This window comes from Mycteria americana, chromosome 7 (genome assembly GCF_035582795.1).
Source record: "Mycteria americana isolate JAX WOST 10 ecotype Jacksonville Zoo and Gardens chromosome 7, USCA_MyAme_1.0, whole genome shotgun sequence".
Classification (NCBI taxonomy): domain Eukaryota; kingdom Metazoa; phylum Chordata; class Aves; order Ciconiiformes; family Ciconiidae; genus Mycteria; species Mycteria americana.
In genome coordinates, this window is record NC_134371.1 from 6,360,742 (window position 1) to 6,384,400 (window position 23,659).

Consider the following 23,659-nt stretch of genomic DNA (forward strand, 5'->3'; position numbering starts at 1 on the left):
GGGTGGGTGTAGTTCTGCATCTCCTCCTCTCCACACCCTCCTTCCCCTCCGACTCTCTTGATGAACTGGCAGAAGTTGGGGCTCCCTGCTCGCTCCTCCCATGCGCTATGGGGCTGGAGGCAGCTCTAACCCCTCCCAGGGAGGGAGCTGGGCAGAGGCAGCCGAGTGCTTGCAGCAGTGCCTCATCAGGGACCTCGTCCTACCAAACCCCCGTCCCTCCAGCTCGCAGCTCGCAGTAGGTCCCAGCAGCCGGGATTCGCAGCAGGGAGCTCGCCGGCCGGCTTTGCTGAACCCCTGCGGGCGCTCTCCTGTCCAGCTCGCCCCACCAAGGGATCGCGATGGTGGCCACCTGCCTGCACCTGGCCGGATTTGTCTGCAGTTTTATAGGGTGGATCGGCGTGGTTGTGGCAACGGCCACCAATGACTGGGTGGTGACTTGCGGCTACACCATTACCACCTGCAGGAAAATGGATGAGCTGGGATCCAAGGGGCTGTGGGCAGACTGTGTCATGGCGACGGGTCTCTATCACTGCAAGCCTCTCGTGGACATCCTCATACTGCCAGGTACGTGTGCCCCGTCCTCCCCCTTCCCACCCCGAGCTGAGGAGCAAAGCTTTGCTCTGAGCAGCGCGGGTCCTGCTGCCGGAGGAATTGATGGCAAAGCTCCTCCAACTTCATCAGCGCAGGAGATGGTCCATTAACTACGCTAAAGAATGTGTGTGATAGTTCTTAACGTGATTCTCATTAAATTATGCCTGGTTTTAATCATACCTAGGTATCGTGTTATCTATGGCTATTAAAGTCCAGTTAATTTTTAATCATCGCTCTTAGTAAACACTCGCTGTTCCTTTCACACCTCGTATCTAGATTGCATTGCAAAACTTATATAGCATATTGAGGTATAATTGGGTACTTTGAGGTATAATAGAGTATTGTGAGTTTTGCTTTGAGGTGCTGATGAACTATTACAGAAGTTAAGGTTCTGTGCCTTAAAATGATTTTAAGTATAATGAATCTCTCGGTATCTATTATTAATGATGCTTTGGCTTTTAATCTTTTGGAAGATTGTCATTAGTCTTGATGGCCTTGTGCTTCCCACATGTTCTAAGGCAAGATGGAACTTTTACACAGCAAACAGATGTAACTGCATTTAACTTCTCTTGATATTTTCTAATTATATAGTAATTTTCATCTAGTTTACTGCAAAGCAAAAATTAAGCAAGGTGTTTCATCAGTATTAATACATCTTTTGAGCTAATTAAACCTGCCAAAGTCTTGTGTGGTCTTGTCCCTGTAAGTTTAGTTAATGATCTTACCTGTTTCAATCACTGTTAACTCTGTAGCGCTTCTTCATTCTGCTATGTTTTAGATTGCACCTCCTCTAGCATTTCAAAGATGCCTCTTCCAAAGCTGACAGGGTAGAAATAACCGTAGTTTTCTTTCATGCTTCCTTATTTATTTGTTTAAACTGTTGTGAAAATAATTTCACAAGAGCTTAGAAAGGTTATTCCCAAATTTCTCTCTGTTACAGAGCCTAGTCTGTATCACGTAGTGCTTAGCAGTATTGAATCTCTCAGACTAGCTCCTATTCTCCCTTTCTCTGTGCATGTATACTTTTATTTTAGTAGGTTTACCTTCCTTGTTGCTACTATTGTTCAATATGATCTGGCACAGAAGACAGAGAAAAGGCTTGCCCCGAAGAAACATTACTGAATGAAATTTAATAAATAGGTAAATAGGTCTTTCAGCAGCAGAAAGCAATGCTTCTCTCCAGCAGAAACAAATCACAAGGCAAGATGCTTCTGCTTGTAACCCATTTGATACCCACAGCTTTCCATGGGAGAGAAATTTATCCCGGTGTGCCCGATAGCTGAAATGTATTTAGAGTCTTTCATTGCCTGAGTCAAGTCTTTACAACAAATGTGTTTGTATTCTCGTTTAATCGGGATTGATTGTACAGAAACCACACTGGGCACTGCCAGCTCCTTTGTTTAGGGTCTCATTTTTTGCCCTGAACTCCTTGGGTAAATCTTTTTGTTAAGTTTCCTCTTGAAAAAAAATCAAGCAAATATTCAATATACCCAGAGTCTGCATTTCCAGGAATAGTAAAATTCTCATTCATGGTAACTTATGTGTATGTCAGCGGGACTTGCTTGAGGCCCCTGTTTGCTGATATTGTTTGAGACATCATGAAACTCCATGTCTGCATGTGGCAGCTTCACTTTGCTCTCAAAGAGAGCCAGCATACTCGCTGTGCTGAGACTGTCCCAAGAGCTGGTGGAGACTCACTGGGCACTGGAGCAAATCTGACACTGGCTCTTCTTTTGCATGCAAGTAATGACCTGGTTTTATTTACTTATACAGAATTTGTATATTTTATCTATAAATTATATCTATAAATTATATATAAAATAAATAATATATACATAAAATAGATATAAATACAAAAAGATTGATGCATTATGATACAAAGTCCCTCGCAGACTGGTAGAAATAGCACATGCCTGCCCAGCACGCCCACGGTCCCCGTCCCCCGTTGTTCCTCGCTGGCTGGTGTTGGGCTGCTGCTGCACAGGGGCAGGCAGGAGAGGGGTGGTAACTGATGAAGTGCCAGGGAATCCCGTGATGTCCGTAGGGACCCAGAGGAATAATGTGGCCCTTGGTTGTGGCAACTCAAGCAACTCTACAAGGTGCAGTCATTTCTTCTCCCTAAGGAAGAGCTGTGCCAACGGCCAGCTCGAGCCATGGGACTCCTCTGAAACCCCGCTACCAGGCTGGACTCCTGGGGTGCAGCGTCGGGACGTGGCTGTGGTTGGTGAGCGTCCCTCCTCCTCCCATGTCAACGGTCCTCAGCTCCTCAGGGCAGCTGGTGGTAGTATCTCATGGACCTGCATGTTCAGTAGTGGGTCTGCAACTATTCAGCCCTCCTCTGGGTGACTATGGCCCTCCTCTGTTCTTTAAGACTTTAAATTCTTATTATTTAAGCAAGGCTGTCTTTGTGAAGCTATAGGAAAACTCCTTCCTAGCTGTTTCTCTTACTTTCCCTTCCCACATTTCCCAGCTCCATGATTTCTCAGTGCCTTGCTGGGAAGAGCTTGTATTTTCCAGGCAGTGCTATGTGTTCGTTGGAAAATTTTGAGCTTGCACATCCTGTGTTCATGCACTACCCGCTGTACTGCAGTCTCACTGTCTTATGCCTGGTGAAGGTTTAATTGTTGACACAAAGGATTGAACCTGTCTCCCGTACTCCATGCAAGTCTTGGGAGCTAATCTAACTGCAGCCTTTGCCCAAAGGTCTCCTTCCCTTGTGCCGAATAATCAAAATCCTCTTTCCTTGCCTTGCCCACAGGGTATGTCCAAGCATGTCGAGCACTGATGATCGCCGCCTCCGTCCTGGGTCTTCCCGCTATCTTCTTGCTGATAACAGTCTTGCCCTGCATCCGGATGGGCCATGAGCCTGGAGCTGCCAAGTACCGGCGGTCCCAGCTGGGAGGGATCCTCATCATCCTCCTGGGTAAGGCACCCGCCGGCCCCGTGTGTGTGTGGAGCTGGAGGTCGTCTTCTGCTCCAGGACGGTATGGTGCAAGCTGGTTGAGCACGTGCAGCTGAAAGCACGGTTGTCCAGGCTGGGCTGACCCTGAAGCTCGTCAGCATCGCTGCAGTCTGTGGGGCGAACAAAAGGCATGAACAGGAGTGGGAGGACAAAGACAGGAGGCAGGGAGCGAAGCAGAGAGAAGAGGGGAGGGCTGCGAAACCCTACTGTGCGTTGTCTGGTGGAATCCTCGGGCACGGCCACGGCCTGTGCCTGCGGGAGGGCCATAGCAGTCGCACACAGGTTTTGCTGGTTCGCTGTGGAAGCGATGCTATTTTTGGAAAAGGGTCTAAACTCCCAAGCTGCTTACAGGGAAAGGATAGCCTCTGAATTTTCCCCGGGCATCACGGATGCAGCCAAGTCGAAGTAAGCTGAGGCGTGTGGGAAGGGAAGCCCGCTGCTGAGGGGGTGCTGGTCATGCGGGGACAGCAGGGGAGGGAGCAAGGAGGTGGCATGGACCTGGGAAGAGGGGTGGCATGTCCCCTGTGCCTCCCAACCCCCTCTGGCCAGCCTTGCCCTTGGCCTCCAAGTTCCCCTGGGAATTTCTTCCGGTCCTCAGCGCCTGCGGAGGAGATTGTTTTGAGCAGCGCCGAGTGTGGAGCTCATTGTCCCCAGTGCAACACCTGCATGTTCTTGAAGCCTCGTCATCTCAGCAACAGGCTGCGGTGCCTTGTTTTTACCCGTCTGTGTGGCAGAGGAGGAGGGGTGAGGGAAAGTGGCCTCTTTGTGTGGCTCTGCCGGTTGCTGGCAGCCCGCGCTGACATCATGCCCGTCTTCTTTCTTCTTCTTCTCCTTTTTTTTTTTTTTTCAAGTGGGCACTGGATATAGCCGCACGCTCGGAGGGGCTGTCCTCTGGACTCTCCTTCCTTGCAAGCAGTCTCCCCTCCGGTGCCTTCGTGAGAAGCAGATAGTACAAGTCGGTACGTCCGAAATCTAAGGGACTGAGACCAAGGGGCCCTTGCAATGTCTGTGGGGTTGAAGGGCATATTGCCATAGCTGGAAGTCCTAAAATCAGCTTTATAGGGCCTGTTTAGGACATCCTGATCGAGAACAGCCATGTTAGGGAGCTGTTGGAACGTAGCCTTCATCCCTGTCCTGAAACCTTGAGTCACGTATGTGGGCTTGGCAAAAAGTGAAAGAAAAAGTGGGTTTTTTCTGCCTGTGAATGAAATTTTGGTGCCGGAGGAGTCTGCTCTGCCAGATTTTCTCTGCCCAGGGTGGGGGAGGCCTAGCAGAGCTGCACTTTGTAGCAAACAAACGCGAGTTTTCGGTTTCAGTCAAGGAGAACCGTGCTGTAGATCAGCCCCCTTTGCATGGCTGCAGAGGTGGAGGCAAGAGTATCGCCCTTAAATCTGCTTTGCCGAAGGGCAACAGAATTACAGGACCAGCACACGCGGCAAACAAAATTGCAGCGGCAGCATTGGGTAATGCTGCGTTAGAGCAAGTGAAATCCCGTGTCTTGCAGTGTTGCACCAGGGGTTTGGGTCTAGCGTGCCGCTCTCCTACCCGGCTCTCGCTGTGGTGTAACACCAGGGAGGAGAAGAGATGTAGGAGGATGGAGGAGAGGGGTTGTGGTGCTCCATAAGCCAGGCTCCTCTCTGCCTCGGAACATGGTTTTCCCACTAAGTAGATCCTGTGAGGAAAGGAAATGTGTATTTACACAGACGTTGGCAGACAAATCCTCTTTGGGTCGGATTTGGACTTCTTACTGATTTTTACCCCTGTGAGTTTTGAAGCATCTGCAGGTGAAGTGGTTTGCTCATGTCGCCGATGTCCTGAATGATCTGGGCTGGGAACAGCAGCCTGGTCACAATGTTTTAGTCACAATTACAATAATGCTCTTTTTGTCAGATCACAAATGAAGAAAAAATAAGCTCCTTTTGCTCTTAAGTTTGTTTTTTTTTTTTTTTTTAAAAAAAAACAACCCCAAACCAACCCGCATTTATTTTTACAAACCCCAAAGTTTTCCAGGCTGATAAGCAACACAGTCCCTTTGGAAGAAGAATAATGTATACAGCTTGGGACTTTGACATTATTTAAGCTGATTAATGATCTGTTATTTGCAAAATGAGGTGTTACCATTCCAGAGCATTTAGTAAGCATGAATCAGGCCTCGAAAGTCATAATACTGACTTAAAATTAATTATATTCTAGAAGTAATATGCCCTGGACTGTTCTTATTTACCCTCTGGCCACTGAACGCTCATTCGTGGTTTTCCCCAACCGCATGGGCTCCAGCCTTTTCCTCTAAGTGGAGACCAACTCCCAGAGCTCTGGTTAAAAGAAAACAAACCCCCAAATTCTCACTAACGTAGCAGAAGCAGAGAGTGGGGATGTGATCGGGGAGCTGGCCCCACGGCAAACTTCACTTGTTGCTCAGGGAAGGGATGGCAGTTTGTCACTGAAGTTTATTAAAAAGGAAAACAGGGGTTGAAACAGTGTGGAAAAAAACCCCAACCAACCAAAAAAAAAAGTTGAAAACTTGCCAGGAAAACAATGGGCTCAGATATTCCATTGATTTTTCTGTCCGCTGATAATAGCAGGCTGCAGAGTGCAACCTGTGTGCACACCCTCCTATCCTGCCTGCTGATGTATTTATGTCTTTGCTCGATCCTATCTGTCCGAGAGAATTGATTTATTGCTGAAAACAACCGTCAGCAGAAGTTTGCTCTGAGCCAGTATGAAAACATGTCATACGCTAGTGTTGATGGAAAAACCCGGGCCCATCCTGTGGTGTTGATACTAATTCGGGGGACCCCGTGCTGGTAACCAAGCAGGCATTTTCCTAACGGAGGTGAGGAACTCGAGACACTGGAAAACACAGATGAAAAATACGTTAGTTATTGGCAATTACTACTGCAAAATGACCGTATTAGCTATTGTGTACTAAATAAAGGATATTAATAAGTTATTCTGGACACTGCATGAGATTTACTTGTAAAACCATAGATATCAAGACAAAAAGATTGCCTTGAACATAGAAAAAAAAAATCATGGATATCTATTATTTCAACCAAATGCTTTGAAAGAGAAATCCGTGTGACTTTGAGTCAGCAACTCAGAATGATTAAATTTAGCTGTGAAAGAGAAGTATTCTTTCTTCTGCAGAAAGCCTTTAACTTACTGTTAAGGAATTTGGCAGGGACTCGCTGTCCCTCGAGTCAGAGTAATCCTGCTCTATCTCCCCCACCTCCCCAAGCACCTTCTGTGCTTTTTGTCTATGTGTACTTCTATTTGATTTTAAAATATGCCTGTAATGTAGAATATTAGGAGTTTCAGCTCAACGGATTGAACCACTGCAAGTCCATAGTCAAAAAGGACTTAGAAATGCTGGGAGCCTGGGATGTGTCCCTGTGGATTCCCAGCGATCTGATGGAGCGAGGGCAACCATACCGCCTATTACTGAGATGACTTTTGCAGGTAGAGGCAGTGGCTTTTACAGGACCGCCTACTCTAGCTGCAAAAAGCCGGCAAGCTTTCCACTATATGCCCCAAAACATGCCTGTTTTTCCAGCTAACATAGTTGGTCTAATGAGGAAATACTCCTTCTGCTTACAGACTTTCTTATACTTTTCTGCTAGACTATATTGACTACAGCAGCCCTGCTATCTGAAGACATTCATATTTAGGGAGACGTGAAGGGTCTCTCAGCATCAGCACAAAAGAAAAGGGGTAATAATTTCTATTCAAAGAGTTCGTCCTTGTAGGCAGCTATTTTAGTACTTGAAACTTGCCCTAAAATGCCTTTTCCAATCCCTTCAGGTTTCTTGGCAAATCAACCTTTTTTCAGCCTTTCTCTGTGATACGCCTAGACCAAAATTTGAGTTCACCAAGAAATATTGCAATTGCAGACCGTCCTTTGCACATCTTCTCGGAGGATTTACAGCCCAATCTAATCTATGCAGAGCGATGAAATCCAGTCCTGGTGCAGGGCGTTCCTCTCGCTAAGCAACGGGGTCACTGGTGACTGACGGCAGCTGGTAGCCTCCAAAGACAGAGAGGTCAAACTAACCCATGCAAAGTCCTTGGCTTGTCTTTCACAGCTTTCCAGTATTGTCAGCATTAAAATAAGGTGGTTTTACATGTCGTTGAACCAGATGCACAAGAGATGCCATTGTGCTAGCGTGCCTGAGAGCTCTTCTCACCCCAGTGCAAGTGTTTTCTTCGGTCCTGTGTTGTGGGGGCGGGTCTGGATAGATAAGGCTCTTACAGTCTATGGACATAAAGATATATATATATATTTACTGCTGACAGAAAAAGAAAAGATGATTGTGTTTTTCCGGACGACAAAGAAGCTTTTTTTCTGGAGCCCATTAGAATGCTTTGTGGATTCCCAACTGATACATTTTTGTTTTAAAGCATTAGAGGCTCATGAGCTGTTTGCAGGACTGATCCACACGCGGGAGAAATGCTGTTCTCCCCTCCCTGCCTTCTCCAAAAATTCCTTCCAAAGCCGCAAGGTCGTTGCTTTGAGGAGGCCCCAAATTATTACTGGCTTTATTAGCATCCTTCAAATGTTCTTCTCTTTTCCATAGGAAAATATTTTCTCTCACAATAACTGCAGCTATTGGGGATGGGTTTTCTGCTGTACCGGCCAGGAGCTATGGTTTGTTCTCCACTTTAACTAAACAATTTTATTTTTAATCTCACCCCTTTTTTTTTCCTTTTGCAACCTTAACTTTTTGACACTGCCTCCGGATACCTTTTAACGCGGTCGGTGGAAATCTGTAACGCTGCCACGGTCCTGTTATTGTTTTGCTCTGATTCTCTGATAGCCACAAGCATGGATCCCTGCACAGCTTGTCCCAGAGGCAAGTAAATATTGACAGATTAATTCTTCTCAGATGTACGGGCCATAAAGGAGTATTGTTTTAGGACCTGCTCCTGTGAGGTGATTAACACCATCGACTCCTGTTGCCCTGGGTGCGTGTGGGGACTTTGCAGGATGGAGGTAGGAACCTCAGTGAGGGTAGCGAGCGTGACCGTGTGTAGCACAAGGAGAATGCAGGGCACGTGTTTTCTCCCTGCTTGGAGCAAACCACGCGTGTGTGCCGCACACTGAAAACATTGTGATCTCGAGCCTGGCTGCCTGCAAAGTGCTGAATTTGAACCCGCTTTACCGTCCTGAGGGTACCCGCTTCACACGTCGCCTGCCCAGCGGTCCTCGCAGCACCACCGTGGCAGCCTTCCTGCTTTTCGTGGACAAAAATCTATGGAATTTCAAGCAAAATTTGAAGTCCTCAGTCATTTTTTGACCCACTGTAGACTCTAGGTAAAATACTGTTTTCCCTTCAGATGAGGTCCCCTTTCTATTCAATTCAATAGGTTTCTGGAGAGCCTTGCTGGGTTTGTCCCCGTCACTCGATACAGAGAAATTTTCCATAGGGAAGTGGAATCTGCTTTCCAGAGTTGAGACGTTTCCTTCTCCATAAAAAACCCCAACAATGCTGTTCTGCTGCTTATTTTGTTCCCGCCCATTTTCTGCTCATATTTTATAAACCCTACTCTGTCTTGCTAAGTGCTGGGATATTTTGTTAATGTTTATGTGACCATTCAGTAGAGCAACAGCAGTGATGCTGATCGACACGGGCTGAGGACGTAGCACGTGAGTTCATGAAGAAATAGTGATTTAAACCAGTTGACTCAGGGCCACCGATTCTGCTGTCTCACCGATGCATACGGCTTTCATGGTCTTGCTTCATATCTAATCTATTCCTAATTCTGCAGCTCTCCAGAGCATCAGTTTCAGGGATGACTTTCATTCTTCCCCCTTAAAGATATTTCTAGGGAAGAAATCTGTTTCGCTTGTAATAAATATATCAGATTGTGTCAAGCAGCAGTTGTTTTTTCTTTTTGTTTGTTGGTGCCTGAGAGAGATGGCTGTTCTCTCTTGATCTCTCTCCCCGGGAGGCTCCCACGCTGCCTCCTGCTCGGAGATCTCTTGGACCAAGCCCCGATGCTGATGCTCCTGGGCCCCGCCGTGGGACTGCAAGGGAGGAGGGACGGGCTTCCTCTCTGTCCCCTGTCCTGCAGAGCCTTCCCTCCCCTCTGGTGTGCCTTGTGGCCCCGTGCTGGGGTTACGTGCTGGCGTTACCTTTCCTTTCCATCTCTCCCCAGCCATGTGCGGTGTCGTTGCGACGATCTGGTTTCCCGTCTGTGCTCACCGCGAGACCACCATTATGAGCTTCGGCTACTCCCTGTACACGGGCTGGATCGGCTCTGCCCTCTGCCTCTTCGGCGGCTGCGTCATCGTCTGCTGCTCGGGAGATGCCCAGACGTTCGGTGAAAACCGTTTCTACTACGCCTCGGGATCCAGCTCCCCTACCCACGCGAAGAGCGCTCACGTGTAAGCGTCCTGGGGACGTCCCACGGCTGCCGTCGGATGCTTTGGCTGGTGGGTTTGCGCGCCCTGGGTTTGCTTCTACTGACACACGCTGCTGTCAGGCTCCCAGGGGAAGATTTAGAAAAGCAGCACAAAAGTCTGGTAGTTTGAAGCGTTATTCTCCCCATCTGTTCCCCCCTTCTCTAGAAAGAAAGCTCCAGCCAGCCCTACCTCTTGGTCCTCCCCATTTTGTCCTGACCACCAGCCCCATCTTCTTTGCAGCCAGGATGACTCAGAGGGTTTGGGGTTGTCATGTGGGTTTTAGGGGTTTTTATTTTATTTTCTAGCTCCCCTGATTATAGGAGAGCTTAAAGCAATAAAACAGAAATGAGAGAGACACTTTTCCGTTGTTAGAAGGACTCTGGCAGCTTCTCCCACCATGTCACTATTTGCTTTCCCCGTTCAAGGTCACAGCTTTGGCACGGCTTGGGCGAGAGGGTAGGGAGGAAGGCTCTACTCTCCAACCGGGCAAATGTTTCTCTTTTGGAACAAGAGTAGGGGAATTTTTCCTGCCTTTCTCTGTAAATACTTTTGTATGAGTTTGGTCATTTTAGTAACAGTATTTCCTCCCCACCCCACCCCCCCCCGCCATCAGTATGAAGGAAACAGAACCCAAAGGTCCTAATTACACGATAGATAACAGTGCCTTTTTATATCGTTTTAAATGACTTTGGGGGCTCTAATCCCCGCACTCTGGTTCGGTTTCTTTTTTTCCTTTGTACAGATCAGTTACTAAAAATGTATTTTTACATTTTTTTAAACTCCTTGCTTTCTTCCTCTAAATTTGTGTACTGTCTTGCATCATTAAAGTAGCACATTTTAACATGCAGTATAATGTACCTGTTACAATACAATTCTGGTGAATACTGATGATGCCTTTGTACTTTCAGTGGAATACTGTACAATAAATAACAGAGTACCTGCAACCACTGGCTTCTTTTTTCCTTCCTTCCTGTGTGTTTCCATAGCTAGCTTTTCCATCACAGGGGTTTCCCAATGATTTTGAAGATTAATTTTTTTTTTATAGCAGTTCAGGATGAGAGTTTTCTGCTCTGCTGTGGAATTAAGTGGGACTCTTGGTTTTTTGGGGAATATTTAAAATATGAGTAATCTTCCTGGTACTGACCGCTGTCTTATCCATTCGCTCTTCCAATGTTCCCGACAGCAGCTTGCACCGGTGGTACTGACTCGTGGTATCTTTGTATCGGGGAGACTTAGAAACCCACTGAGGCGCTGGAGATAGATACATCCCCAGCACTGCTCGGGCATGCTGAAGTTGAGAAGTCATGTTGCTGGAAGTGCTCTCAACTAAAACAAGAGCCTGATCTGGGGTCATCGCTCTGATTAAAACTGTAAGATCAAGATCTAACTCCGTCCTTACCAGAGGCTGTAGCAATTTAATTGCGTTGATACAAACTCCCATCTGTTCCCGGAGATGTTAACTCAGTTCAAACAATTTGTGTAAGCCAGGCTTCAAGGGCAGGAAACGAGGAATCGCTGCTGTTCAAGCATGGACAAGGGGGAGAGCCCGGGCGGTGTTGCGTGTAGGAGGAGAGGGGACTGAGCAAGCAGAGGAGAGGGCCAACCAAATGGTTTGGGATGATGGGGAAGAATTTAAAAACAAGGCTGCTAGTCCAGCCTTGGTGGATTAGGGACTGTCCTTTCATCTTGGTCTACTTCAGTTGGAGAATCCAAGCTGGGTGACACAGCCACGGGCAAGGACGCTGCAGCTCCCACACCTTGCCTCCTCCATGCGAGAAGCCAAGGTGGGACTATTTAAAAGGAGTAAATAAGGAGGCTCCAAGAAGAACTGGTCATGTCCTGGGCTGCCTGTGTAACACCCTCTAGCTCCGACACGCAACCCCAGCATCTGCCTTTAAGACCGAGCAGTCTTGAACGCGTCTCTGTTGTGCAGGCTTTGCATGGCTGCCATCCTATACAATGTACCCGAGGCGGGCAGCGGCGGGGCCGGCGGCAGGACACTTGTGCCCATTACCTCACAGGCAGGGCACAGGCAGTTGTTGTACGCGCTGGAGAGACGCTATAAGTGCTGCCATTGATGTGTGGGTGCCACGGGCGAAGGGGTGGCGCACAGACGTGCCAGCTTGTGCGGGCTGCCTGGGATTGTGGATTGTGTGCCGCTGCCCGCGGCTTTAGCCAAGCAGTGGCTCTGCCGGTTAACCCCGGGGCCGACAGCGGCGTGGGAGACCTCAGAGCAGAAAGCTGCTGGAACGCTGCCCTGCAAATCGCCCTGGAGCGAACTGGGAGGAAAAAGCACAGGAAAACCTGCCTGAGATGCTTGAGGGGGGGGGTTGGCAAGGTGTCGGTGTTGCTGGAGGGGCCCGGGCACTGGTGCATGACATGATGAGGAATGAGCCCTGCCAGGCTTACGGGGTTTTTTTTGCTGCCCACATCTTGGCATCTCGGCACCTTCAGGCATGCGGGGCTGGGGACCCTCGGCAGGGGCTGGTGCTGGGGCTCTGCTCACCCTGCACACAGTCACAGGTTACCGGTGGGCGATCCCAAATCCAACCCTTAAAAGGCTCGGGGCGAGCTGCTCGGAGGAAGGAAGAAGCTTTATTTCAGGGAAGAGAAGAAAAATCCAAACAAAGCAAAACAACCCCGGAGCAGCCGCGGGGAAAACTGACATCTGCAACCGTGGGACGCAAGGAGATGGGGCCAAGTATGGGACAGGATATTAGTGCTGGCACCACAGAGGGGAAGCGTTTGGAGGAAGCACAAAGAACATTAAACTTCTCTAGTTTTTAAAGGATCAAAGCTGAAATACCTGCTTTGCGCCCTCCCAAACCGCCCCAATCACCCGCTGGGTTCTCCTGGGCTGGGTTGGCCGCGGCGCTGTTTGCTCTTGAAGGCTTTTGGTGCTCGTTTGCTGACCCAAAGCCTCAAAATAGAGTCAAATATAATTCTCCTAAACAGAAAAACTGCTCCACGCCATCCCTAATATCAGCTGTGGAGTGGTGGGTGTGAGCTCTGGTGGTCACCCCGGCGTGGAGGTGGTGGTCCCTGGTGCCCCAGCGGAGCCCTCCCCAGCTCCACCAGGACCAGCTATAGCTCCCCATCACGGGGAGCGTGCCGGGCTGCCTCCCCGTTCCCCAAAACCCAGGAATAACAGCAGGGAGCCCATGGGGGGACACTGGTGGCCCTGAGCACCCCGAAGGCGAGAGGCGGCCGTGGCCCCGCGAGCGATGCCCGCCTCCCCGCCGCCCCGGTGCCCGTGCAGGGGGTGACGGTGCCGCGACACCCCGGTGACGCCGGGGAGAGGTGGGTGCCTGCAGCACCCTGCGCAGATGGGAAGATGTCGGCGCTCCCCGGAGCTTCGCACTGCAATAGTCAACCTGCGGTCATCGGCTTTAGGGTTTTTTTCTTTTCTTTTTTTTTTTTTTTTTTTATTGTGTAAACTGATAACCGTTTTTTTTTTCACAACAGTGCAAGTAAATGCCAAAGTCAGCCCATTGACACGGATCTTCTACAAAGGAAATTTTGAAGCACTTAAGGCAAGATTTGTTCATCTCTAGCTTCACTTTAGCATTGAAAAAATATCAGACCTTCAGGTACTGATTGGCTTAACAAAATTTATATGGGAATTTTTTTTTTTTTTCATTTTTTGGTTTAGTCTTTCATTTGAAAGATTTACATTACTATGGAAACTGATACTAAGACACATTTGTCTCTGGCTTTCTTTAAAAATCCATTAGTTCCTTTTTGATTTTTAAATGTAAAGGCACACAATAAAGCTTTATGCATTTATTAAAATATACAGATTTTGGTAAATTTAGATTTTTTTTCTTAGTATCTTGATAATATATATATTACATGTATAGTTGTCAACAACACAATCATTTGAAAATAAAAATCACTCCATAACATATCTGCATATTTTTTTTCTTTCTCATGACACACTACAAGATCCCATTGTACAATGCACCAATGGGCTTTTGGAAACCACAAAAAAAAAATTAATAGAACAAACTTTTTATAACAAATACACCAACTTCATACCAGAACTGCAGAGAATTGTTACACCAGAAAGTACCATCTGCAAAAAAAGCAAGATATACATCAGAAAGACCAAACAAAACAAAGTGAAGATCATTTACAAGCTGGATTTACAACATCCCATGTCGTTCAGGGCGTGATTTCTCTGCCGCGTGGAGGATGCCGGTGTGCTGGGCCTCGTAACCGAGTGGTCGTAACCGTGCGGAGTGAATTTGTGGAGGGACTGAGATCTTATAGAGTCGGTCTGGAAGGTTTGAGGTATTTATGCTCCACCTGTATCATGCATTGGGCCCCTGGGTGCATGCCCCGCGGAGGGCGGTCAGGCGTGGGGGGGCTGTGTGCCTCTCGCCGGTGGTGGGAGCGGGGTGGGACCGCTCTGCCCGTGTCCTCCTGGTGGGTCAGGGGTGTGAGAACCTCCCTGAGAGCACCCAGGGGGAAAGGCTGGATTTTGGAGTTACAGCAAAACAAGCACTTGTACCTCCTCCCAGCGTCTGAAACCGCCCGCGGGGCCAGCGGTGCCCAGAGGAGATGGACACGCCTGAACATTTTGGCCTTTGCAGCTTTTGCTTGTGCCCACTGAAGACCCCAACGCCCGCCACAAGGGAAAGTGCCCGAGCTCCCAAACGGAGGCTGAACCAGTGTGTCCCCTGGCACTGCCACTCGGAGCAGGGTGGGGGGACCCAGGCAAGCCCCAGCCTGCGGCGCGGCTGCCTCCTCCTCACGCTCCAACGTTAGGTGGGATGCGGTGGGCTCGGGAGGAGGGTACGGCTCCCACCCCCTGCCACGGTGAGGGCTCCGCACCAGACAGTGCCGTGGCATCAAATGCTCTTTCCCGGAGGTCCTGGGGACGTGGCACAGCTGTCCTGCGCCGGTGCTTCCTGGGAAGGGGAAGGAGGATGGGTGAACAGGAACAAGAGCAGCCAAAAGGCTTCACTCAATGCATGGGTCCAATAGAGAGGTTCCTACAAGACGCCAAAGAGCAAGGGATCAAGCCCACGTCAAATTATACGGCATAACTAGAGCGGACGTGACGACAGACACTGGTACTGGTAACTGCTCTGTAGCAAGAGATTAAGGCTGCAAAAGGAATAACAGGCTTCGAATCGACAGGGTACTTGGGCATGAGTTTGCGGTTCGGCAGATGCCTAAATACCGTGCGGAAGCAGGACGAAGACGACTACCTTGGATATGGTATAGTACAAGAGCTGGTAGGAAAATAGCATCACTCTTTCTCCCTGAAAATGTAAAGCCAGACCTGCGAGGTGCCATCTCTCTTGGGTACTTCTAAGGCATCGAGGACGAGAGCAGCCAAGCGTGGTGAGAGGTGACCTTTGCGAGAGGTGCCCGGCACCGCCGGAAAGGTTTCCCGAGCTGGCCCGGGAGCGGTGCGCACATTGCAAACAGCTTTTCGGTGGGATGCGCTCGGGATTTTTGCTTGTAGAAGCGTGGTAGGGGCGGGCAGCGGGAGGGGATGCCAGAGCGAAGCTTACGGGTCCTTTTGCCAAATCCTCACTCCCATCCTGACTCCCTCGCAGAGGCCAAACTTCCCTTGGCTTGCCTGGAGTGCTCTGGGTTAAAATCTGCAGAATCGGATGCTCTTCTCCACTGGGAAAAGGACTGTAGTTTGTGACCATTTGGGACAGGAGCTGCAGGTGGGAAACTTTTGCAGCCACGGACAGACCCTCTCCCTCAAGCCCTTGAGCCCCGGGAGCGATGGGGATGGGTGCGGGTCCAGGCACCCTCTGCGCCCGGCAGCCCGCTTGCCCACAAAGGGTGCCAGGCGGGCTCTGCGCCGTGTTTTGAGGGGCCGAGCCACGTCCAATGAACCAAAGTGTTAACGGTTCTCAGCATCGCACATTGGAAATCCTGCCTCATGCCCTCGTCGATGTTAAATTGTCCCCTGGGATGCCAGCAGCAGCCCCTGGTACTGGGGGTTGGTCTGGGCTGCTCGAAGGGAGCCCCGGGGAGAGATCCAGCCGCAGCCTTCGGCAGCCAGGAGGAGGATGGGTGTCACTGTCTGATGGGGTGCTTCCTTGGTTATTATTTATTCAAAAAGATGTTCCTCTCTTGCAGTGTTTTAAACTAAGCGTGTTGGTGATGGGCTCCAGAACTGGACCTGCTGCTAACTGCTGACTCAGCAACGCAGCTGCTCTCTGTGCCGGGGGAGACGGTGGCTGCGACCAAACCCCATCACCGCCGACGGTGCTGCGGGGACGCTGGCGGCAGGGAACCTGGTGGCCCTGCTGGGAGTCATGGCCATGCTCTGGCCATACTGGAGGGATTCACTATGAGAAATGTCCACCTGCTGACCGCCTCTGCCCTGCGAGCCACCAGCTCTGTTTGGTTTCAAATTGAAATACGGACACTTACACAACGAGCAGCATTTCAGTGTTTTTTCATACAGCATCCACCAAGCCAGGGTCAGGAACAGAGAAGATGGTACAAGGTGGAGATGGCAGCAGGGAGGGAGATTTCAGCAGCCGAGTCCTCTCCGCTTGCCACGTGTGGCCCAGCCCTGCCAAGATGTGGCTGACACATGGACGTTGCTATTTTGCGGGGGCACGGATGCGTCCCTGAAGCACCGAGGCCAGAGCGAGCGCTGAAACGTGCCCACCGCAGTGAGGGAATTACGGCGCAGTCATTTTTGTAAAAGACAAAACATGGTGGAAACAGCGCTCAGCCTCAGACCGGTGATGCTCAGAGAAATGGCTTGTGGTCCTCGTTGACCATTCGCACGAGGTGGGTTGAGCCAAGAGCGAGTCACAGCCCTCGCTGTGACCAGAAATGGGATCAGGCTCACTACCGCAGATTTGGGATGTTCGGCCGTGCTGGGATTTCAAGGTTTGATTGAGACACGGACTAATTTTGAATCCCAGTATTTGGGACGCTTGGATTCGGGGTGTGGGGATGGACACGGGGGTAGCACTGCTGAGTGCATCGAGTGCCTTTGTGCCAGAATGGGCATGGAAACGCGGTGTGATGGGACTAACATCCCTGGATCCACCTCTGAGCTACTCCTGTGAAAGAGGTTGGTCCATCTCCATTTTGTACCTACCTACCCATCTGTCCCTCTGGCTCAGCTATTCTAAGGTGGTTCAAAGAAAAAGACACACGTGCTGAGAAGGTGCCAAAATGTAAGAGTGGCATCTCACTGCTGCGGCCGTGGGGTGGACATTCCCCGGGGACAACTCGTCTTGTCCCCTCATGCGGTTCCTTCCACCTCTCAACGCCCTCCCAGTTTGGCACATCTCCCACTCCACCACCTCTGCCAGCGCAGCTGGTGCCAGGAGATCAACCAGTGCCGGGGGATCAGCCGGCATTCACCAGAGCGGGACCCGACCGGTGGAGCCGGGACAGGCCACGGGTGTGTTTGGTTTGTGGTCAACGGCAATCGCAGAGCGTGTCCCGAGGACCGGAGGTGAGCGGGGTGGTGGTGGAGGACCCAGGGAGGATGGGACAGGACGGGGGAGCCGCGGGGACCCTTCCTCATCGGCTGGGCGGCGCGGCACCCCACTGCCCGCCCCGCTACTCAGGTGAGTAGTCCAACTCATCGTTGGCGATGAGAGCCTCCGACGGCGGTTTGTGCCTGCCTTTGCTTTTCGACCTGCCACTTGTCCGATGGCTTTCCTTTGCTCCTGCCATTTGCTGGTACGAGAAGCCCTTGTCCTCGGAGGGACCCCAGCCCGGGTAGCCCTCACCCTCGGTGGCGTAGGAGAAGCCATCATCCACGGAGAAGGGGTCGACGTCCACGTCGTAGCGCTGGTAGGTGCTCTGGTGGAGGGCCTCCTCCCGGGCGCTGATCTCCAGCGTGCTGTTCCACATCCCATAGCCAAAGTAGATGAGCAGACCTGCGGCAGGCAAGAGGGAGAGGGTTGGACCCCGGCTGCCCACACCAGCCCCACGAGCCCAGATAAAATATTGCTATAAACACGCCATGCGCCAAAACAGCACCTGCCCCCCAAAACCTACATCAGGGGTGGGTGGGAGATCCAGCCCGGCTCACTGCCAGCATCCTCCCACCCAGCGCTGGGCTGGCACCAGCTGGTGAGGGTTAAGTGCATCTAAACATACCTATATTTTTAGGCCAGCGTATTTTGTAGTTGATGTCTGCTCTTCAAACCCACTGAGTCTGTGTTTTTGAGCTGCCAGCTGTGACCCGAGGGCCGTACGTTTTAAACATCAGCTGGGATCGCTGCTGGCCATGTGATTGTGCCATCTGCAGCTTCAGTGGGACAGCAGCTCCCAGCAGACGTGTGGAGGCTCCCCAGTGCCGACAACCTGCACCTCCACCCTGTTACCCTCCTGGATATCCTTTTGTCTCTGGAGTTTTCTTATGCTTTCAGTCTCTCTCCTGCTTGGTGCTCACAGCCACGCGTGCCCTGGGGTTGTTAGGATGAGTGTATTCGGTATTAAACAGCTCTGAAATCCTGTCTTCCTCCCTTCAGGAGTTTCATTTCACCTTCTCCCTCTAGCCATACCTCATCTCACCTTCCTGCACCAATGCTTGCCCAGAAGCAAATGTATCTGGAGATCTAATTTCGAGTGGATCCTGGGATTAACCTACCCCAGATGTGTGCACAGAGAAACCCAGACTCCTCCACGTGCCGTGGACTGGCCACGGGGGACTGCTTGTGAGGTTAGATCCAGAGTCTGTGTGGCAGACTCAGACAAAAACAAATAGGATGTGCCCCCCTAAGAGGTGAGCAGCCACGGCTGGGGCTGGTGGAGTCCCTCACACCTTAACGGAGTGGCTTAATTGACTCTTTGCCATTGCTAGCAGCTGAAGAGGTATTAGATGTACCCACGGGGAAAGTATTTAATCACAGTGGATTACATTGATGCTTTGGAGTCACTTTGCTTCCAGGTAGAAGGGCTTTCCCTGGGTCTGCAGCTTCACCTATTGCCTTTGAGAGCCAAAAAAGCACTGAGCACGTCTTTTCCAGCCCAAAGGGTGCATGTGGCAGTTACTGCCCAACGGGTTGGCTTGGGGTTAGGGGACTCTCAGAGAGGGGACCGCAGTCTTGCAGGACTGACTCAGGATAGCTGCTGCCCTCATCATGAAGCAAAAGTAGGAATGGAAAAATGGGGGGAAAAACGGTGGTAGCAGCCTCCCCCTGAAGGATGGAAACCATAAGACTACGCTAAACTCTCTGAGATGCCAAAGGGAGATCTAAGGTCTATTCATGTCATCTCCTGGTTCTGCCAACTGAGGTCAAACATCTACAAACATCAGGAGGCACCTGAGAAAAGCACGAAGGCTGGTGAGCCCAGTGTGGTGGCCTGTGCCTTCCCACCCCTCCTCCAGGAGAGGTGATTCCTGCCTTTACGGGAGGTGGCAGCTGACGATGACCTTTGCATCACTCCTCATTCTCTTTTCCCACCACTTTCTCCCTCTCAACCCAGGACCCTGAACCCTGCTCCCGAAGGGGAGGGCTGCTGGTAGGAAACATGGCCAGGGATAGTCCTTTTGGTGCTGGCACCATGCTCAGGGTCTCTTGTCTGCAACTGGGGCTCCTGTGGGCTGCTGCAATATATATGTTTACCCACAGGGTTATTATTTCTCTTTAAAAAGTCCTTGGCTTTGACTGTCTTGTTGCTTCAGTTCTCTATAGTCCAAACTTGGGAGCCTTCAGGAGGAGCTATGAGAGTTGCTCTTTCTCTCTTGGGTTTGTGGAGTAAGTAGGTTGCAATATCAAGCAAGGGAAACTATGGATGTGTCAGGCTCCTGGCTATGTGCCAGGAAGCCTAAATTTGGCAAAAAAAGGTCCACAACAGAGCCTGTGAGTCCTGAGATCACCCTGCCACAAAGTTAAGGACTTAGACCAAGAAAAGTCCACAGATCCCTTGGCTCTGTCTCTCCCAGGGCTGTTGGGGTTGGGCAGCTCAGGGATTTGGAAATGCAGTGCTGAGATTTTGGTGTGGGCTGCTGAAGAGCTCAAGTGGGTGAAATAGCAAGAAAGCAGGCAGATTTCTGTAGGAAACCTGCCTGCGAGGCAATTTCCAGAACCCACCTACTTTGCATCAAAAGACTCATCAAAATAGTCACCTTTGCATGGAGCAGTTTACTTCCATCAAACTGACACTTTCTGGAGGTGTAATTTTTCATCTAGTTGTGGTTCGGGGGCTTGATTAACCGTGGTTTCTAAGAACTTCAGGATGACAAGGGGCAAATGTAAAGCACTGGGTATGTCCCAGCTGAAGAAGCATCAGCCTAAGCACTCTAATTAGGGAAGTTATTATTAACATCCTTTCAAAAGAGTGTCAGTTAAAAAAATTAAAATAAATGAATCTGGGACTCACCCACAAAACACCAGACGGCAAATCGGATCCATGTGACTGTGGAGAGCTTTAGCATGAGATAGATATTCACCAGCATAGCAAAGGCAGGGACGAAGGGCAGACAAGGTGCCATGTAGGGCAGCTTCTTGGGGTTTTCCGGCTGCTGCAGGATCACAAACACCAGCACGACAATGAGCAGGATCATCAGCATGACGAGGAGGACAGCCCACCAGGTCTGCTCGTAGATGTAGTCTGCCCCGAAAATGATGAAGGAACAGAAGATGAACATCAGGACGAAGAGCAGGAGCACGCAGGTGGTGACCGTGTGGCCGGTGGCCACCGTGGGGCGGTCCATTTTCCCTGGCAGTCCGAGGTGGATCCGCATTGTGTAGTAGCGAGGGCCGATCAACTTCTTCAGCTTGATGAGGTAGATGTTCTCAGACTCATCTGCCTCTATCCCCGAAGTCATGTCGACTGTGCCGTAATTGGGGTGATTCACGTTGTAGGTGGATTTATCGGATTTCCCAATTAGCATCTCGTTATCCCCCAGTGATGGCAGATTTTTTGCCCCGCATGTGTTGGTCGGTGGGCCGGCGAACTCTTCTCCTTCGCTCCCCGGGGAGCAAGCTTCCTTCTCGCAGTCGGCCAGGATGCCCTCCTTCTTCTTGGTGTGCTCCTCAGAGAGGAATTTCACAAAGCCATCGATGTCACTCTCGGGCTGGTATCGGAGGAGCAGGACGCAGACGGAGACCAGTGTGTAGGCCAGCAGCGTGCCGATGGACATCATTTCTATCAGGTCCCGCAGGCTGACCAGCAAGGAGAGCAACGCTGCGAGGAATCCGGAGACGATACAAGCCACTACGGGAGTTTCCGTGTAAGAACTGACGTGGGACAAAAATCTGGAGTGCAAAACAGTCACAGAAAGTTAAAATTGCAGATTGCAGCAGTTCCCTGTTGCAATAACCCTTACCCGGTTGGGGACCAGGCTTCAGCTCTTATTGCTTTTTGGACCTTAGACTCCAGACAGCCAGAGCCTGGAAATACTGCTGAGGCTGGATCTGGAGTTAGATCTAGGTCTAACCAGCTCTGTGCAATCTGGAATGGGCACTGGGACACTTGCAAATAAGTGCCAAAATGTTACGCATATAAGCTGCTGTCCTTTGCAAGTAGCTCTTGAATTAAATGCTCATCCTCCCATAAGCTGAATCTCTAGGTACCAGCACCAAATCAGAAACTTTTGCGTAGATCTCTTCTGATTTTTTTTTCCCCAGGATTTTGCTTTGGCATGTGCTCCGTTCTGCAAGCACCGAGTCTGTGCGTGCCCGCTGCACGGGACAGTTCCCGTCCCTCCCAGCACACTTCCCCTCTGGGTCCCAAGGGGGAAAAAATAAATGCCAGCATGGGCACGACTGACCTGAAGAGCAGCCCGTCACCAGCCATGGCGTAAATGACTCTCGGCATTGGGAAGAGGGAGCCCAGCAAGCTGACAGTCAGGCCGGCCACGGACCCGATGGCAACAATGAACTTGGCTGCATAGAAGCCATGGGCCACAAACATTTCCATCAGCGGGGACTCGGTGTCGATGGCATCGTAGGGCACCATCAGTGTGAGGATGATGCTCACCTGCGGAAGGCGAGAGGAACAGGAGACGGGTGTCAGCTGGGGACTCGCAGGGCACAGGGGCTGCCTCTCAAGGGTGGAAAGCCAAAAAATTTCAAGTCTGATTGGGATTATATCCCTATGTCCCCTGTGGAGGGCATGTAAAATTCTAGAGGTAAGGCCTCCGAAGGCAACAAGGCGACTCCTTGAACCTTGCTGCAGTGGTGGCACAGGAGGCTGGTGGGACTCGGTGGGGTTAGTAACACTCGCATTGGCCACGTTCCTGTGTGGGGACAGCACTGCCTGAGTCATGCACTTCCCACGGGACAGACCCAAAACCCAAGATGGCATTGCTTGGGGCAACACTCTGATCCTATTTGAGCCAAAGAGAAATTGATTTTGAGGGAAGCCCACCACACTGCAGGGGAGAATCACAGAATCATAGAATGCTTTGGGCTGGAAGGGAGCTTTACAGGTCATCTAGTCCAACCCCTCTGCAAGAGCAGGGACATCTTCCACTAGATCAGGTTGCTCAGAGCCCCGTCCAACCTGACCTTGAATGTTTCCAGGGATGGGGCATCTACCACCTCTCTGGGCAACCTGTGCCAGTGCTTCACCACCCTCATTGTAAAAAATTTCTTTCTTAAATCCAGTCTAAATCTGCCCTCCCTTAGTTTAAAACCATTGTTCCTTGTCCTGTCACAACAGGCCTTGCTAAAAAGTCTGTCCCCATCTTTCCTGTGGGCCCCCTTTAACTACTGGAAGGCTGCTATAAGGTCTCCCCGCAGCCTTCTCTTCTCCAGGCTGAACAACCCCAACTCTCTCAGCCTGTCCTCGTAGGAGAGGTGCTCCAGCCCTCGGATCATTTTCGTGGCCTCCTCTGGACCTGCTCCAACAGCTCCATGTCCTTCTTGTGCTGAGGACCCCAGAGCTGGACGCAGCACTGCAGGGGGGGTCTCACAGAGCAGAGCAGAGAGGCAGAATCCCCTCCCTCGACCTGCTGGCCACGCTGCTTTTGATGCAGCCCAGGGTACGGTTGCCCTTCTGGGCTGTGAGCGCACATTGTTGGCTCATGTCCAGCTTTTCGTCCATCAGTACCACCAAGTCCTTTTCTGCAGGGCTGCTCTTGATCACATCATCCCCCAGCCTGTATTGAAACCAAGGATTGCCCCGACCCAGGTGTAGGACCCTGCACTTGGCCTTGTTGAACCTCATGAGGTTCACACAGGCCCACTTCTCCAGCTTGTCCAGGTCCCTCTGGATGGCATCCCGTCCTTCTGGCGTGTCAACTGCACCACTCAGCTTGGTGTCACCTGCAAACTTGCTGAGGGTGCACTCGATCTCGCTGTCAATGTCATTGATGAAAATACTGAACAGCACTGGTCCCAGTACGGACCCCTGAGGGACACCACTCGTCACTGATCTCCATCTGGACATTGAGCTGTTGACCGCTACCCTCTGGATGTGACCATCCAACCAATTCCTCATCCACTGAACAGTCCACCCATCAAATCCGTATCTCTCCAATTTAGAGAGAAGGATGTTGTGGGGGACCGTGTCAAAGGCTTTACAGAGGACAGAGAGACAGTAGGTGAGTTTCTTCGAAACGATCAGAAAAATATTTTTTCGTGACTCAATTTTGCTCTTTTACAGGAAAATCCCTGAGTACAGACATGCATTTATTGGGGTGCAGAGCAGCTGGATACCTCTTGCATGGCCATCCCTGCCCATCCTCCCCCTCACTTGGACCCTCTCCCATATCTCCAGCAGAGGCAGTGCTGCTTTACCCA

General features: G+C 50.6%; 2 protein-coding genes across 4 annotated transcripts in view; one reads left to right on the top strand and one right to left on the bottom strand.

Moving 5' to 3' along the window:
- The first annotated feature begins 321 nt into the window (after positions 1-321).
- CLDN11 (claudin 11) lies at positions 322-9,942 on the top strand. Of its 2 annotated transcripts, none has more exons than XM_075509043.1 (3): positions 322-564; positions 3,350-3,514; positions 9,710-9,942. In XM_075509043.1, exons 1-3 carry the CDS (start codon positions 339-341, stop codon positions 9,940-9,942), a joined length of 624 nt encoding a protein of 207 aa, XP_075365158.1. In that variant the 5' UTR covers positions 322-338. The 2 variants fall into 2 exon arrangements, with proteins under 2 accessions (XP_075365158.1, XP_075365160.1); XM_075509045.1 differs by having other exon boundaries at positions 3,362-3,514.
- A 3,919-nt stretch (positions 9,943-13,861) lies between these two features.
- Positions 13,862-23,659, bottom strand: part of SLC7A14 (solute carrier family 7 member 14) — a 34,322-nt gene continuing 24,524 nt past the window's right edge. The window contains exons 6-8 of one of the 2 annotated variants that reach the window (XM_075506868.1): positions 21,685-21,893; positions 20,292-21,169; positions 13,862-17,839 (exon numbers count right to left, since the gene is read on the bottom strand). In XM_075506868.1, coding sequence (XP_075362983.1) covers positions 17,517-17,839; positions 20,292-21,169; positions 21,685-21,893 — 1,410 coding nt within the window. In that variant the 3' untranslated portion in view covers positions 13,862-17,516. Of the gene's footprint in view, positions 17,840-18,330; positions 18,371-20,291; positions 21,170-21,684; positions 21,894-23,659 lie in introns of those variants that run through there. The other variant, XM_075506869.1, reaches the window with a different exon arrangement.

Excerpts from the sequence above, each read along its gene's own strand:
- CLDN11 (XM_075509043.1), top strand. The coding sequence starts at position 339 with ATGGTGGCCACCTGCCTGCACCTGGCCGGATTTGTCTGCAGTTTTATA. Across the intron at positions 565-3,349 it reads GGACATCCTCATACTGCCAG|GGTATGTCCAAGCATGTCGA; the intron begins GTACGTGTGCCC and ends CCTTGCCCACAG. Across the intron at positions 3,515-9,709 it reads GATCCTCATCATCCTCCTGG|CCATGTGCGGTGTCGTTGCG; the intron begins GTAAGGCACCCG and ends ATCTCTCCCCAG.